The 18,195-nt window shown below is 44.4% G+C and overlaps 1 protein-coding gene across 1 annotated transcript in view; it reads right to left on the minus strand.

Annotated features, from left to right (window-relative positions):
- Positions 1 to 589: 589 nt before the first annotated feature.
- The window catches only part of ZFYVE19 (zinc finger FYVE-type containing 19), a 41,146-nt gene continuing 23,540 nt past the window's right edge, over positions 590 to 18,195 (minus strand). Inside the window, exons 5-8 of the mRNA XM_033953250.1 lie at positions 16,483 to 16,628; positions 14,424 to 14,646; positions 6,349 to 6,567; positions 590 to 738 (exon numbers count right to left, since the gene is read on the minus strand). Coding sequence (XP_033809141.1) covers positions 590 to 738; positions 6,349 to 6,567; positions 14,424 to 14,646; positions 16,483 to 16,628 — 737 coding nt within the window. The remainder of the gene's footprint in view (positions 739 to 6,348; positions 6,568 to 14,423; positions 14,647 to 16,482; positions 16,629 to 18,195) is intronic.

Here is an 18,195-nt window from a genome sequence, read left to right on the forward strand (position 1 = left end):
CCTTAAAGAGTTTGAAAAGTGATTCGGAGGTGACTGCAGCAGCAGAGCAGTATTTAAGTGACCAGACATCGGAGTATTTTTTTGGAAGGATTACAGAAACTTCAGACACGATGTACCAAGTGTGTTGAACTTAGGGGTGAATATGTGGAATAACTTGTAAGCTTCAAGGCTCTACGTCATTCCCTTCTTGGTTGGGCTGAGAACTTTTCATCACCCACTCATAGTTATGAAGCAGGTTACTTATAAAAGGATGCCTATATCAAGGTTAGAAAATAAAATCGCCTGTTTTATAAAGGCAACAGAGGTGTGTCTGAGAAAAAGAGGCAGCTAAAATAAAAATGTATATATGTTCAGAAGCTGTACATTTCTGTGTATGGACACAAGCACTTTACAAAATAAGCAGGAACACGCAACTCAGCCCCAGGATTATTTACATGCAGAACATGTTGCTATTATCTGGCTGTTCAATTTTATAAAAATATTGTCTGCGTCTAAAAAACATGCTTTACATGCAAAGAATGCTTTATAAAATTACCCCCCACTTTATCAGCAAACTTTATAGACCAGAATTTTCACCTCCATGGATGCCTTAATACAATCTCAGTTTATATAGGACAATGTGTTGTGCAATGGTAATGATAAGAAACGGGACACCACTGACCTGCTGCAGGACTCTTTGAATGGCTTCTTCATCCATTTCCTCATCACTGTCAGGAAGTGTATATTCCTTCAGAGTTACTAATTTAAAAAAAAGAAAAAAAAAACCAGACAGATTGGGGTGCTCAGGGGATGGGAACCGTAGTACTGTGACCAACTTTCCAACTAGAACTGTTCTTTTTAGGGATATTTAGTCAGTATTCATACAATTCTGAAATACAGAAAAACATATTCCGAAGAGTCTGTTAAAACATTCTCTGCCTTCAGTCCTGCTCCCAAAGGGTTAGTCGCCCAGCTAGATACATGGCTTTTACTGGAGCTCCTCTTCTCTCACACCCAAGGCCTCCCCTCCAAATACATTCATGCCTAAGTGTGAGAGGTCTCCTGCCTGCTCTCACTATTTCCTATAGCAGAAGAAAATGCATTTTTTTTGTTTTCTTTTATGGGACATCCTGGAAGATGGTCCCCACCACATATCAGGGAAAAGTCATTTTCTAGCTGCTTTCAATGAGACAGTGAATACTGAAATTGCCACAGTATCTATGCAGATATTGGTCTGATAACCAGTGCAGGAAAGAGGCATGGCCATTTGGTATAGCTAAAAAAACAGCCATAGCTAAACAAGAGGGATTTGCATTTGAGGCACAATTCAGTGGCTCTCAGAATGCATGAACACAGCAGAAACAGTGAATCTCCTGCTGTAGAATATTTCACCCCTTAGGTCAATTTAGAGAACACATATATCAGGAGATTTAAGGTGACACTGCACTTGTCATGAACCCTTATATTAAAGTGGGGCCCCTCTGACTATTTATGTACTTGGGACCAGGAGATAAAGTTCCACTGGGTAAGTGCTGGAAATGTTAGTTTTCAGCAGTGCTAGAGGTGTCTAGCATTTTGTGGTATGCTACTTTAATGGTTACATTCTGTTGGCTTGGCTGTTAACTCCCTTTCTCTATACCAGTGTTTTTCAACCTTTTTAAACCCATGAACCGGCAGAAATAAAAGAATTACTAAGACCGAAATAAAAAAACACATTTCTGCCCCGTCTCCGCAAGCTCGGTCCCCACAAACCATCTGATCCCATCTGCACAAGCCTCAATTATGATTTTATATTGAACGTATTTTATTAAAGTATAAAAAGAAACAATATTCTGTACAGTTGTCATTTTATAAATATAAATATTCAGAGCAAAGACCAACAAAACCCCTGTCTCCCCTCCCCTTCACATATATCCCCTCTACTATCAAGAAAACTGAACAAGCCAAATTATTACAGAATGCTACACAGAAATATGCTAACAGAATACTGCAGTCACACATGACAGGAATAGTGTTAGGCTTTGCAGTCCCCAGTTATGTCTCTAGCAGGATATATATTTCAAATCTGATATATTGTAATGACAAAATAGAAATAAAATGATTTTTTTCTACCTTTTGTGGTCTCTGCTTTCATCTTCTTTTCACTCTTTTCCTTCCAGCGTCTGCCCGTTCCATCCACTGTCTGCCCTCTCCCCCTCCATATGTATCTGACTTCTTTCTATGCCCCTCTCCCTTTTCCATCCAGCCTGTGCCTCCTCTTTCCTTTTTACATCATTCATTCCAGCTTCACTGCTTTCTTTATTTTTATCTCTCCTACACCAGATCTAGCATCTTTATCCCTCTCTCATTTCTCTGCTGACCCGCTTTCCAGCATCAATCTCTCTCTACTTTCTCATTCCTGTCTCTCCCCTTTCCCTCCTCTAATCTCCATGCCAGCTGTTTCCTTTCTTTTTTCCTTCTCCCTTCCCTCCTCCCCCTTATCCAACAGTAGCTCTCTTCCCATCCCTTTCCCTCTTCCCCTCCCAGCAGCATCTCGCCTTCTACCTCCCTCCAGGTGCAGTTGCAGCTCTCCCTTTATTCAGCAGCTTCCCAGCCTCCAACAGTGGCTTCCTCTCCTTCTAGCAGCTCTCAGTACTTGCCTGCAGCAGTGATTTCCTTACGTAGCCTTGGGTCCGTTGCCGCCTCTGAGGAAAGGGGAAGTTGCCGAAGTGAATCACTGCTCTGGTAAGTACAGAGCTGCTAGGAGAGGAGACAGCCACTGTTGAAGGCTCCCCATGATCTTACTCCTGCTGTGCCCTGCACATTCACGACCCCCCAAGCCGGCAAAAACAGCTTTGCACCACAGGCCCTTCTGCCCAAGACGAGCCGGAGGCCCCTACCCGCCGCATCCTGCACGTGGGCAGACTCTCAGCACAGATGTTGCTGATGGCCCCAATCCACACGCTGACCCCCCTGCGCACGCTGACCATCTCCCTTCTACTTGCACCTTCCCCGTGGCCCTCTTCGACAACTCAGCAGGGGCAGTGATCAAGACAGGCTGCCGACGTCGGGCATTCCCTCTCTGAGTCCCGCCTATTTTGTTTCAACTTCCTGTTTCCGCATAGGCGAGACTCACAGACGGAATGCCCGACGTCGGCAGCCTGTCTTGATCGACCGAGGCTGGGAGGAACAGAAGATTTCCACGAACACCACCGGGGCAGGAAATTTAACGGCATCGATCTCGCCGGCCCTGCGCGAACCGGCAGGAATTTTCTGCGGACTGGCACCGGTCCACGGACTGGTGGTTGAAGAACTGTGCTCTATACCTCCTCTGTGTCTTAACATTTACACTTACAGCTTAGCCAGCTCCCTGTCTGAATTCACCTTGGACTACAATGCAAATATTTTAACTTCAAAAATGTGTCAAAAATTAAAATTTTCCTAAAATGTATTTTAGTTTAAATATTTTTCATTGATGGCAGATGAACTACAAAGTCAAACATAGTAAAACATCAACAACATACGACATACGAACCTACAATGAGACATCCTCCTGCAGCAATTAGCAAGTCACCAAAGAATATTTCTTAACTTATCTCACCCCATTCCCACTACAACTCCCTCTTTCTCCTCCACCCAACCTTAGAAAAACTTTTGAGTTTTTATATAGGTATGATTGTGTGATTGGACAGAGTGGTCATTACCCATTACACACCTGTCCCCAGCACTTCCGATATTCCACTGGGCTCTGTTGAAACAAGAACAATACATTTCATTCATACATTCAGTTAAAACATTTCTAAAATGCATGACCAGGTCCTTCCAGGCTCCTCCTGGTCATCACCGAGTCCTCCCTGGACTCCGTTCCACTCCGATCCTCATTGGCCCTCCAGGTCTTGGGCAGCTTCTGGTACCATTTACCAGTCTCTCCACTGGTCACCATTGGCCCTGCTGGTCCCTCTGCTGGTCACTTGCCAGTCACCTTTGACCAATGGTCTCTGGGTCTATCAGGCTGCTTCCTAGGGAATCTTCTGCCAGCTCTTGGTACCATTTACCAGTCTCCGCTGGTCACTCGCCAGACACCCTCAACCTTGGATTCTTTGGGCTGCTTGTGGGGCCATCGCTGGTCCCCGGCCTCTTGGGTTCCCACAGGTCCTGGACACTCTTCATCAGTCGTCAAGCCTGAGCCCTCCTGGACTCCAACCTCTATCGGGTCCTCTGGCTACTCCTTCTTACAGGTCCTATCCAGCTAGTCAGTTGAACTCTCCGAGGGCTCTTCCTGAAGATCCTTCCAGTCCCTCAGCCGCTCTCTGTGAGGACTCTCCCAGTCACTCACACCTCTGGTTACTCACATTCCCCCACTAGGCCAGTCTATCAGGCTTACCAAGGGTTAGGCCAAAGCCAGTGTTCCTTTCTTCAAGGGTTGCCCGGCTCCAGAAGGAGCTCTTGCTTTTCTCAGTTCTTAGCTTGGAAACTAGCCTTTTCAACACCTTACTTCACTCAGAGTGAGTTGACAGCTCCTAAGTGCCTTTGGAGGATGTTATGCAAATTAACTCCTTCTTTCTGTTGTCAGACTCCTCTGCTGGCCTGTGACAGGAACTTTACCCTGTCACAATAGGAATTTAATAAAATGTACCTGCTTAGACCAACCAAAACTTTTTACCTTGTGTCTGTTATTCCAATGTAAAACCAAATTGAGTCCCCCATCTCCCAAACCCCTTACAGTAAGAGAGGAAAAAATCAAGAGCACATAGTGAACTAAACTTCTGACTGTCCCCATTTCTCGTTATTCCTCCTAATTCCACCCTACCAAGCCCTTTCCCCCCTCTTCCATCTATAAAAACGACCCCCCCCTCCCCACTATAGAATTAACAAGTCTCTGAGAGAGCTGGGTTCTTATATTTTAATATTACATCTACCTACAGTGGGCTTAACTCTATTCACTTACCACCCCCCCCCCAAAAAAAACCACCACACTCATATACCATTCATCCCTCAACCACTCTCCTCACTCCATGAGGATCCCTCCCCTTCTTTTTTTTCTTTTACTAAAAATCCCAAGTTTAAAATGAATTAAGCACTAAGCTCCTAGCTTTAGGTACAAGAGACTGGATATAAACCTCCTAAAATTTATTTTAAAGAATTTTAAAACTTTCTGAGAAATTTTAATATGTAAATTTAAAAAAATTAAGAAAATTAAGTCCCTACCAGTGTTCACCCAGACAGCTCACACAGTTTGGGAAAAAGTAGGAACAAGTAAATTTTCCTAATGGTGGGTCTAAAGTAGAGAATGACACAGGGAAAAAATTTGTCCCCGTCACCGGATCACCGTCCCCTTCACTGCCCCGTCCCCGCAGCATCTACCCTTCCCTTGCCACCTCACTGCCCTTCAGCGGCCCGAGAATCTCCCTCCCTCCCCCTTACCATCACGGTGTAAAGAAACTTAAGGAAGGGAAGGTGCGTGGTCACCGATCGTGTGCGCGGCCCCTTCCCTCCCTCCCTCCCTCCCTCCCTCTGGCCACATCTATCTCCCTCCCTCTTTCTTACCTTTGTGGCGCTTTAGAAAAGAAACTGATGCCGGCGAAGCCTGCCTGTGCTGCCCTGCAGTCGCATGTGTGTGGGCGGAAGCTTCTCCTCTGACAATTGTCATTTTATAAACACAAATAAAACAGAGCAAGGTTCAACAAAACCCTTCTCCCCTCCCTTTCACAAATATCCCCTTCACTATTGTGAAAACTGAACAAATCAAATTACTACAAAAAGCTACATAGAAAAATCAAGCTAGCATAATACTTTAGTCACACATGGCAAGAATAATGTTAGGGGAGTGCAACTAGGGCAACTGCCCCCTGGTCAGAAAGAGAGAGCCCTAAGCTAGCTGGAAGCTAAAGAAGCACAGCCTGGACTTTGTGGTCCTCAGTCTAATACCAGCTCTAGCAGGATACATATTTCAAATCTGAAATATTCTAATCACAAAGTATAAAATAAATTTATTTTTTTTCTTTTTGTTGTCTGGTAATTTTATTCTTCAAATCACATTGGTCTCAGGCTTTGGGTTTAAGTTCCTTCTGTCTTCATCGTGTAATGGCTGGCTCCTGAAGGTAAAATAGGTGCAACAGGAGCTGGGAAGAAAATGCCAAGTCTGACACAGGTGCAATTTTTTTTAACACAGGAGTAAGACTTTTCACCGCTCCCACGGGGCAGTAAAAGGTCTTGTCCCCATTCCCGCGGGGCGGTGAAAGGTCTTGTCCCCATTCCTGCGGTAAACTAAATACCTCCTCCATTCCTTCGGATTTACTGCAGTGACCCGCGGTTTACCATGGTAAACGGTCCCCGTGTCATTCTCCAGTCTAAAGTAAAGCAAAAAGAGTCATCCTCATCGATCGTTACCTGTGTTGGGGTCTTTGCCTTGGAGTACTGCCAGCCTCTTAGCCACTTCCAGGATCTTCTCCTTCCTGGTGTTCTCCTCCCTCAATTCACTGGCAGCTTCCACCAGCAGTCTGTTCTTCTCCTCCTCTAGTTGTTTCGGGTCCAGGTCCATAGCATAACTCTTCCATTCACTCTCTTCACTGCCCCGATTGAGATCATTAAGACTGTGAGGACTCACAACTAGAAACAAGTGTAAAATAAAGCCTGCTTAAACTACACTGGGGACTCCAGGCCTGGAATTTGCCTATCATTAAACTTTTCTCATCAATATATTGCAGTAGATGAATTACTCATTAACAAAGTAACACAGTAAATGACAGCAGATAAAGACCTGAACTGTCCATCCAGTCTGCCCATTAGTTATACCCATTAAAAATACATGATTAAATTAACTTGTCTCATTTTTTATATTTCTGAGTCACAGACTGCAAAGTCCACCTGGTATTGTCCTAGGTTCCAAATGCTGAAGTTGTTACCCAAGCTCACTCCAGCCTATCCAACCATCCTGTTTGCAGGATATCTACCATAAAGTCTGGCCAATAACATCCTCATGTTCCAAGTTAGTAGAGTTCCCATTGATGCCCTCCCCAGCCCATCCTACACCAAATCACTACATATGGGACACAGACCATGCAAGTCTGTCCATTACCGGCCTTAGTTCTTTAATTTACATTCTTCATTTTCTAACTGGAGATCCTCTATGTTTATCCCACGCTTTATTGAATTCCATCACTGTTTTCCTCTCCACCACTTCCCTCAGGAGGGCATTCCGGACATCTACCACTCTCACCTGGATTATTGCGTTCAATTCTGGTCTCCTTATCTCAAGAAAGATATAACGGTACTAAAAAAGGTTCAAAGAAGACTGACCAAAATTATATAGGGGATGGAACTCCTCTCATATGAGTAAAGGCTAAATAGGTTAGGGCTCTTCAGCTTGGAAAATAAGATGGCTGAGGGGAGATATGATTGAAGTCTACAAAATCCTGAGTGGAGTAGAAAGGGTACAAGTGGATCGATTTTTCACTCCGTCAAAAATTACAAAGACTAGGGGATACTCAAAGTTACAGGGAAATACTTTTAAAACCAATTGGAGGAAATTTTTTTTCACTCAGAGAATAGTTAAGCTCTGGAACGCATGTGGTAAGAGCGGATAACGTAGCTGGTTTTAAGAAGGGTTTGGACAATTTCATGGAGGAAAAGTCCAATGTCTGTTATTGAGAAAGACATAGAGCAAGCCACTGCTTGCCCTGGATTGGTAGCATAGAATATTGGTACTCTTGGGGTTTTGGCCTGGTACTAGTGACCTGGATTGGCCACCGTGAGAACAGGATACTGGGCTATTCTTATGCATTTGTGCTGAACAGACACAAGTGCTATGAAATCATGACAGTACTGGCAGACCCTGGGTTAAGAACAAGTTCTGTTTTTAAAACTGTTCTTACGTCAGATTTATATGTAACTCAGAACATATGAGAATCCTATATAATAAAACCCTAGCCACGCATGCGCACTCCTACCTGCGTACTTCCATGATCCGTAGGTCTGTGACCACAGGAGTGCGCATGCGTGAGTCCCCAGTCTTACACCTACCTACACTCGTCGGCAGGACTCGCCGCCAGCGCTGGATTCCCTGCTCTACAAAGACGGGGGTCGTAGGAGGCCCGAAATCGCCCGAACTCACAGCCACATACCGACACAAACCTCCCTCCAGTGTTGGCAGCCGCAGCACGCTAAACAGGCTGCTTCGTGGCTTTCTCCTGCCGGTGAGTCTCCTGCTGGTGACGTCATCAGGGACGCGACAGAGGGACTCAACTGCAGGAGAAAGCTGCGAAGCAGCCTGTTTAGCGTGCTGCGGCTGCCAACGCTGGAGGGAGATTTGTTAAGATCATGTCGCATGGGAGGGAGACATAAGAGAGTCACCGGGGGTTAGGCTGGGAGGGTAGAGAAGCATCTGCCTCGGGTGCTTCAGGTAGCAGCAGCGTTTACAATTCGCTGCTGTTGCCGGCTTCAGGCCTTCCTCTCTGGTGGGTCCTGCCTAAGGACCCATCAGAGAGAAAGACCTGAAGCCAGCAAAAGCAATGAATTGTGAATGCTGCTGCTGCCCAATGAAGTTCAAGGAGGAAAGGGAACAGAGGGGGAGAGAATGGCTTGGAGGGAAGAAGACATAGCAGGGCATGGAGGGAAGGAGGAAGGTATGCCAGACCAAAGGAAAAGGAAGGGGGAAAGGAAGGAGGAGATGCTATATGGAACAGAGAGAGAGAGAGGGCGGACACTGGATGGAAAGAGAAGAGAGAGCAGTGAATGGAAGGGGCAAGACAAAGGGTGAACAGTAGATGGAAGGGGTAGAGAGAGGGAGACAGACACTGAATGGAAGTGTGGGGGACAGGGGGAGCAGACTTTGGAAGGAAGTGGAGAGGAGAAAGAAAAAAGGGCACATGCAGGATTGATTGAAGAGGATAGAGTTAGAAATAAAGATAGAGAGACAGGGGGCCAGGGAGAGACACAGACAGAAAGAATGACAGACAGACAGGCCCTGATTCTCCAAAAGTGCGTCCCGATTTTAGGCAGCTGTAGGCGTCCTACAGCTGTCTAATCAGCCAATCGGGATGCACGTTTTTTTAAAAAAATGCTCCCCAGGCAGGCCTGAAGGCGCCTCCGGGAGCCTAGGGAGACCCGCAAGACGCCTAAGCTCGCCTAAGGGCCTTAGGCGAACCTAGGTGGCCCTACGCGTCTCCCTAGTAGAGGAAGAAACCTTAAAATGTAGGCCAGCAAAATGCTGTTCTACATTGTAAGTAGACGCAGCCGCTATACTTATCGCGGCAAGGGATCTCTCTGCCACTATAAGTATAGCGGGCCGCGGCCTGTCCGATCGGATGCCCCCCCCGACACTACTGACCGCCCCCCCCCCCCCGACACTACCAACCGCCCCCCCCCCCGACATTACCGATCTCCCTCCCACCCCGACACTACCCATCGCTGGCAGGAGGGTGCCCAAACCCTCCTGCCAGAAGATGTCCCCCCCCCGACAATATGGATCGCTAACAACCCCCAAACCTCCAAACTAATCTGTTCTTCAGGCCAGATGGTTCTTGCCCGTCCAGCTGGTAGGTCCACCTCGTCGAAATGAGGCGGGCTCGCCCCTTCCCGGCCCATCCCGCCGAAGCCTAAGGCCTGATTGGCCCAGGCTCTAGAAGCCTGGACCAATCAGGCCTTAGGCATAGCGGGTCCGCCCATCCCCACTAAGTCTAAGGTCTGATTGGCCAATCAGGCCTTAGATTAAGTGGGGATGGGCGGACCCGCTATGCCTAAGGCCTGATTGGTCCAGGCTTCTAGAGCCTGGGCCAATCAAGCCTTAGGCTTCGGCGGGATGGGCCAAGAAGGGGCGAACCCGCCTCATTTCAACGAGGCGGGCCTACCAGCTGGACGGGCAAGAACCGTCTGGCCTGAAGAACAGGTTAGTTTGGAGGTTGTTAGCGCCGGGGAGGGGGGGGTGCGTCTTCGGGCAGGAGGGATTGGACACCCTTCTGCCAGCGATCGGTAGTGTCGGGGTGGGAGGGAGATCGGTAATGTTGGGGGGGGGGGGGTGGTCAGTAGTGTCGGACAGGCCGCGGCCCGCTATACTTATAGCGGCAGAGAGATCCCTTGCCGCGATAAGTGTAGCGGGCCTTGTCTAATCTAACGCGATTCTCTAACCAGCGTCTGTAACATGGACGCCGGTTACAGAATCAGGGTTTTAGTGTAGGCCGATTCTGAATAGGATGCCTCTCCCGGGCGTCCTATACAGAATCAGGGCCTAGGTGTCTTGCGGGCCTCGCCTTCAATATAGGCGGCCTGCCTGGGGAGCATTTTTTTTTTTTTAAAACGTGCATCCCGATTGGCTGATTAGACAGCTGTAGGACGCCTACAGCTGCCTAAAATCGGGACGCACTTTTGGAGAATCAGGGCCACAGCGTCCAAGGAGAGAGACAAATTTTAAAAATAAACCAGACATCTACTCTAGCACCCGTTAATGTAACGAGCTAAAACACTAGTATGTGTATATTTGGCCTAGTTAGTTTGAATGAACAGTGGGTAGGGATGTCAGATTTGCAGGGGGAGGGAGCGTACAAATCTCTCTGGACTAGCACACAGTTTTGGAAAACTTTCTTTTTCCCTCCCAAAGTCTGATCCTAGTATTCTTCTCACCTTCTTCACCTCATTTAGGCCCCTCTCCAGCACCATGCCGCATCTCTCCCTGCACAACTATGTCCAACATTCCTCCCTTTTGCATCCTACATCTCCCTCTCTCTGATCCCCATGCATCTCTACCTCACTCCTCTCCCACCATGATGTCCAATAATTCTCTCTTCTTCCTCATGCCCTACAATTGTCCTCTTTCTCCCTTTCCTTATGTGTTCCATCTCTCCCTCTTACCCAGACACCCATGCCCAACAAGTCTCCCTTTCTATTCCCTCCCCCACCTCAGCATCTTTTTCCCTCAATCCCTCTATCCTATGTCCCTAGTTCATGCTCCCCCCCCTTGGGAAATTACAGACCGGTAAGCCTGACCTCAGTACTGGGCAAAATAGTGGAAATGGGGAATTACTGCTGACCAGTAAGCCTGACCTCAGTGCCTGGCAAAACTATGGAAACAATTATAAAAAAACAAAACAAAACTGCGGAACATGTATACAAATATGATTTAATGAGACAGAGTCAGCATTGGTTCAGCCAAGGGAGGTCTTGCCTCACCAATTTGCTTGACTTCTTTGAAGGTATGAACAAATATGTGGATAAAGGTGAGCCGGTTGATGAAGTGTATCTTAGATTTCCAGAAAGCATTCAACTAAGTTCCTCATGAAAGGCTCCTGAGAAAATTAAAGAATTATAGGATTGGAGGCAATCTTCAATTGTGGATTAAGAATTGATTATAATTATTGGACAGAAAACAGAGGGTAGGGTTAAATGGCCATTTTTCTCAATGGAGGAGGGTAAATAGTTTTGTGCCACAGGGATCTGTACTGGGACCGGTGCTATTTTAACTTATTTACAAATGATCTGGAACTGGAACTACGAGTGAGGTGATTAAATTTGCAAATGAAAAACTGCAGGAAGACCTTAGGAAACTGGAAGACTGGGCTTCCAAATGGCAGATGAAATTTAATGTGGATAAATGTAAAGTGATGCACATTGGGAATAATCCAAATCATAGTTACCAGATACTAGGGTCCATCTTGGGGACAGCACTCAAGAAAAAGATTTGGGCATCATCATTGAAAATACGCTGAAACCTTCCATCCAATGTGCAGTGGGGCCACCAAAAAAGCAAACAAGATGCTAGGAATTATTAGAAAAGGGATGGTAAACAAGACTGTGAATGCTATAATGCCTCTGTTTCGCTCAATGGTGCGACCTTACTTTGAGTTCAGTTCTGGCCTCCTTTTCTCAAAAAAGATATAGCAGCACTAGAAAAGGTTCAAAGAGCAACCAAGATGATAAAGGGGATGGAACTCCTCTCTTATGTGGAAAGACTAAAGAGATTAGGGTTCTTCAGTTTGGAAGAGAGATGGCTGAGGGGAGATATGACTGAAGACTACAAAATCCTGTATGGTGTAGAACGGGTACAAGTGGATCGATTTTTTACTGCATCAAAATTTACAAAGACTAGGGGACACCCATGAAGTTACAGAGTAATACTTTTAAAACTAATAGGAGGAAATATTTTTTCACTCAGAGAATAGTTAAGCTCTGGAACACGGTGCGGTTAATGTAGCTAGTTTTTAAAAAGGTTTGGAAAAGTGCATAGTCCGCTGTTGAGACAGACATGGGGAAAGCCACTGCTTTCACTGTTTCGCTAGCATGGAATGCTGATACTATTTAGGATTTTGCCAGGTACTTGTGACTTGGATTGATCTCCATGAAGATGGGATACTGGGCTAGATGGATCATTGGTCTGACTCAGTAAGGCTATTCTTATATTCTTCATTCTGTATTCCAAGTTCATGCTCCCCTCTGTCCCTCCTTTGTCCCAGGTTTGTGTTCCCTCCCTTCCTTCTATATCCTAATGTGCCACCTCTCTCCTATGGTTCAACAGCCCCTCTCGCTCCCTCCATTCTGTGTCCCAAGTTCTTGCCTCCCTCCCGTTGGTGTTTACCTTTGTTAAGGCTGCCGCCATGCCAGCTCTAAGATGTACAAATAGGCCTCCTCCTCCCTTCTAGCCCCCTCCTCCCTTCTTAAAGTTGTGGGCAGCGGTTCCTACACACTGCATTCAGCTGACCCAGAAATCTTGGTTTATCGCCAACTTTTAGATTACTTGGAGCAACATTCCCTTCTACATATGACCCAGTCAGGATTTCACCCATGATACAGCACCAAGACAGTGCTTGCCTCTCTTTTGGATCATTTGCACAAGTTATTTAGTAAGGCCATAAGGGCATTGATAAAGCAATTCAATTTGATTTGATGGACCACAAAAGACTGCTTAGTTGTCTGGATGCGATGGGTATTTCTGGCAAAGTCTTTAGATTTTCTTGACATCTTGTATGTACCAGGTGTGTTTCAATAATACTCTTCTGGAGAATGGAGTAACTCCTGCAGTGTTCCCCAGGGTTTTCCTCTCTCCCCTCTGCTTTTCAACATTTATTTGATCTCCTTAGGCACTAGACTGTCTAAACTGGACACCAAATTCTATAGTTACACAGATGATATAACTGTTGTGATTCATAATCCATCTTTCTTATTACAAGCAAAACAGTTAATATCAACAGTAATTTCTACAATAGAACAATGGATGGAAGAGTACAAACTGAAGTTTAATACCGACAAAACAAAAATTTCCTCGCCACACCTGGTAAAAAGAAGGTAGAACAGAGTTTAGAACTAGATGGAATTTTATACTCACTCAACCCCACAATCAAGACTCTAGGGATCATCTTAGATCAAGACTTATCAATGAAAGCTCACACCGACTATCTGGTTCGAAAAGTTTCCACACATTGTGGAAATTATGTACTGTTAGAGCATACTTTAATACTTCTTCCTTTAGATTACTAGTGCAATCTTTGATTCTCAGTACTTTGGATTATTGTAACATCATCTATCATACAGGTCTTCAAAAAATCTTAATAGATTGCGAATGATTCAAAATACTGCTGTAAGATTAATTTTTAATCTGAAGAAATCAGCCCATGTTGCATTTTACTATAAAAGGTTGCACTAGCTTCCAGTTGAGGCTAGAGTAACATTCAAATTCAGATTATTTTGTTACAAGGCGTTACAAGGTCTCAGAGCAGATTACATAGTGGATCATTTTACATCTGCCAACTCTAGATGCTCTCAATGGGCCCTCAGAATTTTTGTCTTTCCTTCAGTTAATGCTTCATTTTATCATCATTTTAGAAAATTATTGAAAACTTATTTATTCGATAAATATTTGAAAGATTAAGCATTGTAATTCCCTAAATTTGTTCAGTCTCTTCGAATTGTGAACTGCATAGAACTGAATGGTAAAACAGTATACAAATACTTTGTTATGTTCCCTCTGAAACTTCCGGGTCAGCCAAAAGCAGTATGTAGGAACCACTGCCCGCAACTTTGAGAAGAAACAAGTGTGGCTGGAAGGGAAAAAAAGGAGGCCAACCCTCTGGACCCACATTCATAACTATGAGTCCGACATAAGTTGAATGTCTGTAACCCATGGACCACCTGTAAGTCAGTCCAGACCATAGACTGGACAAGGAGAACTCGAGGACCTCTTTTTCTTTACAATCTCTAAACCCAGCACCTACTGCTGACAGTTAAACCACATTTCAATCTCACTTCCCTGCCAAAGGATCCTTTGCGCTTATCTCATGCTTTGAGTTTGCTTGCAATGTGCCTTCAAAACCTTCAATGAGAGGCTGATGCATTTCTCCATTCCATAAAGAAATATTTACCTGCTCCGTGCTTTATAACTTGACTCCTTTTCTAGAACTTCCTTTCCACTGAAAAATGCTTACTTGTGCATGATCTGTGACCGAGCTATTTAAATGATATTTTTACATCTGATCACTCACTCAAAATATACATATTTAGAACTCGAGCATGGCAAAAGCTACTCAGACCCAAATTCCAGCTCCAGTAAGTTAAAATACTGGAAAGCAGCAGGTGAAAATGACAGCAACCTTCAGATGGAGCTCTTGGGATGTAGTTTTCATCAATAGCAACTTCTTCTGTCAGCTGAGTTAACAAATCATCAACTTTCTGAGCCTGTGTTCTGTTGTCAGGAGGCTGGTGCACCTAAGGACAGAAAGAGGGAAAAGAAAGCAAGGTGTGAGAGAATGGATAGACAGGAACAACAGAAAACATAATGGTAGGCAAAGAGATGAAATGACTTATGGTGTTCCTCAAATCTAATACAGGCAGAATTCAAGACAGACTTCCCAAGAAGAAACTGGAATTCACCAGACACAGCTCTGTATGATCCAACATATTTTCCTCAACTGTGTTAGAGAACCACACTGCCTCTTTGCTTTTGATGAGCAAGGTCTGCAGTTTTACAAATACAAATTAAAGCTGATGATCGGTATATATCGTAACAATTTCCATTTTGTTTCTGCAAAATAACATTCCTACCCAGCTCTCTTCTTACCTAGAAAAATTATCCATTCTCCACCCCTACCAACACGGCTTCAGACCCAGCTTCAGCACTGAGTCCCTCCTAGTTTCCCTAATTTCAAAGGTTCAACAACTACATTCTCGTAACAAATTTGCTGTTCTTGTACAATTCGATCTCTCTGCAGCTTTCGATATCGTCCACCAGGACATACTATTTTATCAACTTTCCAAGGTAGGAATTGACTCCACCATCCTAAAGTGGTTCTCAAACTTCCTTCGCTCTCGCTCCTACACTGTCAACACAAATGGCACCATGTCCTTACCTTGGACACCATCTTGCAGTGTCCCTCAGGGATCACCCCATCCCCTATTCTCTTTAACATCTACATGTCCTCCCTGAAGCTCCTCCAACTTTCCCCCCTTGAAACAATCTACACATACGCTGGTGACATCCTTGTTCTCCTTGAAACAGACCAGAACCTCACCAACCTCCACGAGAACATTACATCTTGCATAATGAGACTCCACTCCTGGTCCCTCTCGGTACAGATGAAACTAAAATTACTCTGGCTCGGCCCAAAGTTAGAACACCTGCCCACCATCTTCGCACTACCCACAGGTGATGCTCTGCACCTTGAGTTCTCAAGCAAGGTCCTTGGCATCACTATTGATTCTTCTCTCTCCCTCAACGACCACCTCAACTACTTGCAAAATCATGCTTTTTCAGCCTCCATATGCTGAGGAAAGTAAGATCCTACTTTCGCCAAAAACATTTCGCCGTCCTCGTCCAATCCATCATCCTCTCCAAACTTGACTACTGCAATGCCATTTACTTATGCCTAACAAAAAAAAGTCTTCAAAGACTCCAGACAGAATACTACAGCCAAGTTGATCTTTGCAAAACGCAAATCTGACCATGTCTCCCCACTCCTGTCCAATCTTCACTGGCTCCCAGTGATTTCCAGAATCCATTTCAAATGCTCCTGCCTGGCTTTTAAGATCATTCACGGCATCCTTCCTCTCCTAATCCCACTATCCTTTAACTCCTCGAGTCCTGACTCCACCAGACCCACCCAAAGATATAAACTATCCTTCCCCTCTCTACGTGGTATTCTCTATGCAGGTAAACTAGGAAAATCTCTTCAAAATCACAGGTCTCTGGAACGACCTTACTATCCTGTTGCAGAACCTGGGCTCTCTCCAACTATTCCACAAGCAACTGAAAACTTGGCTAACATGTAATTCTATTTTCCCCCTTACTCTTCCATTCTATATATAAACTCATGTAAACCTTTTCCTTTCTCTACTTATATTTTAAGTTCTTGTAAACTGTGCCGAGAGGATGCAGTATATAAACTTAAGGTTTAGTTTAGTTTAGTTCCTTCAAGTTTTTGGTTTTGTGGCAATGAGTATGTGTATATGCAAGGAGTTTATGGCTTCCTTCATTGGGAAACATGCAGGAAACATACACAAATCCATTCCCAATCTATTAGGAACAAGGGAGGAGATAACTCTTACCGGTGTGGGATTCTTAGAAGGAGGAGTCCTCCCTTGTAGTACTGCCAACCTGTCTTCCATTTCTTGAGTGGAGGGCACAGGTTTTAGAGGGTTATTCTTCAATGCTGCCAGCCTGGATTCCATCTCTGACAAAGATGGCACCGATTCTACAACACAGCCCAAGTCAGATTTATTTTAGAAATATATCCATGTGTAAACGGTCAACATGTTCTCCATCTCTCACTTCACCTCATCAAGGATTAACAACACCCTACAACTGATTGTCCCCTCATCTAAGGGAGTGAAATACAAATGAATATTCAACGCCCTCTTCACGTTTGCTGCTGCCAGAACCTGGAATGACCTTCCAGCACCCTTAAGAACAGAACTTAATTACCTCACCTTTAGAATGATATTTAAAACTTACCTATTTGTTAAATACATATCTGTTCAGTAACTTTGCTTCTTGGAGTTTTTCTCTCGTGTTACATTTTTATTGAATTATTGTATTATTATTCCCTCTTCCTCCCTTTATCTATGTCTGTTATGTATGATAATAATTGTTCATTCATTCCTTCATAGGTACTACACTTCTCCCTCCGTATTCGTTGTGATAGGAGATTAACAGACTCGTGAATACAGAAAAACCGTAAATAACTTTTTTCATATGTTATTCACAGTTTTCTATTAAAAACCATTGTGAATATGGTGAAACCGCGAATGACATGGTGGAAGACCTGGCCTGTTTCTGAAAGAGAGGCAAAGCACGGTGAAGAAAATGCAGGGAATCAGCGATTTTCTCTGTAAATGCTTGGAATCAACGATTTCTCTATACAAGCTGATGTAATTTGGGGGGAGGAGCCAGCAAGCTAAAAACCGCAAATAATTGAAACTGTGAATGCTGAAACCGCAAATACGGAGGGAGAAGTGTACAGTTAATTTGTGAGCCCACTGGGACAGAGAGGGAAATTACTTAAAGTACCTGATTAGATTTTTGGCCATTATATTATAAGCCTAATTTTTATTTGTTTTCTTGTAAACTGCTTCAAAGCCAATGTGATGATTTAGCACAGGGGTGCCCACACTTTTTGGGCTTGCAAGCTACTTTTAAAATGACCAAGTCAAAATGATCTACCAACAATTAAATTTAAAAAAAAACCAACACAAAGCACACTGAAAGGCAGAGAAAATGTTAATTATCATTCATATTCCGGGGTTTTTTCAAAGAGGTCATGGCAGATGACTCTATGCAATGTCACCTCAGTAACAACCATACAAAAATAGACAAATATACCCCCTCCCTTTTTACTAAACCGCGATAGCAGTTTTTAGCACATGCAGTTACGCTGAATGCCCCGCACTGCTCTCGATGCTCATAGGCTCCCTGCACTAAAAAACGCTATTGTGGTTTAGTAAAAGGGAGTCATAGTGCAAAATATAGACAGCAGATATAAATTCTCAAAACGGACACATTTTGATCACTAAATTGAAAATAAAATCATTTTTCCTACCTTTGTTGTTTGGTGATTCATGAGTCTCTGGTTGCACTTTCTTCTTCTGACTGTGCATCCAATCTTTCTTCCCTTCTTTCAGCCTCCTGTATGTTTCCTCTCCTCCAGACCTCATTCTCTCCCCCAACTTTTCCTTTCTGTCTCCCTGCCTCCCTTTCTTTCTGTCTCCCTGTTCCCCCTTCTTTCTATCTCCCTGTTCCCTCTTCTTTCTGTCTCCCTGTTC

Source organism: Geotrypetes seraphini, chromosome 7 (assembly GCF_902459505.1).
Source record: "Geotrypetes seraphini chromosome 7, aGeoSer1.1, whole genome shotgun sequence".
NCBI classification, from domain to species: domain Eukaryota; kingdom Metazoa; phylum Chordata; class Amphibia; order Gymnophiona; family Dermophiidae; genus Geotrypetes; species Geotrypetes seraphini.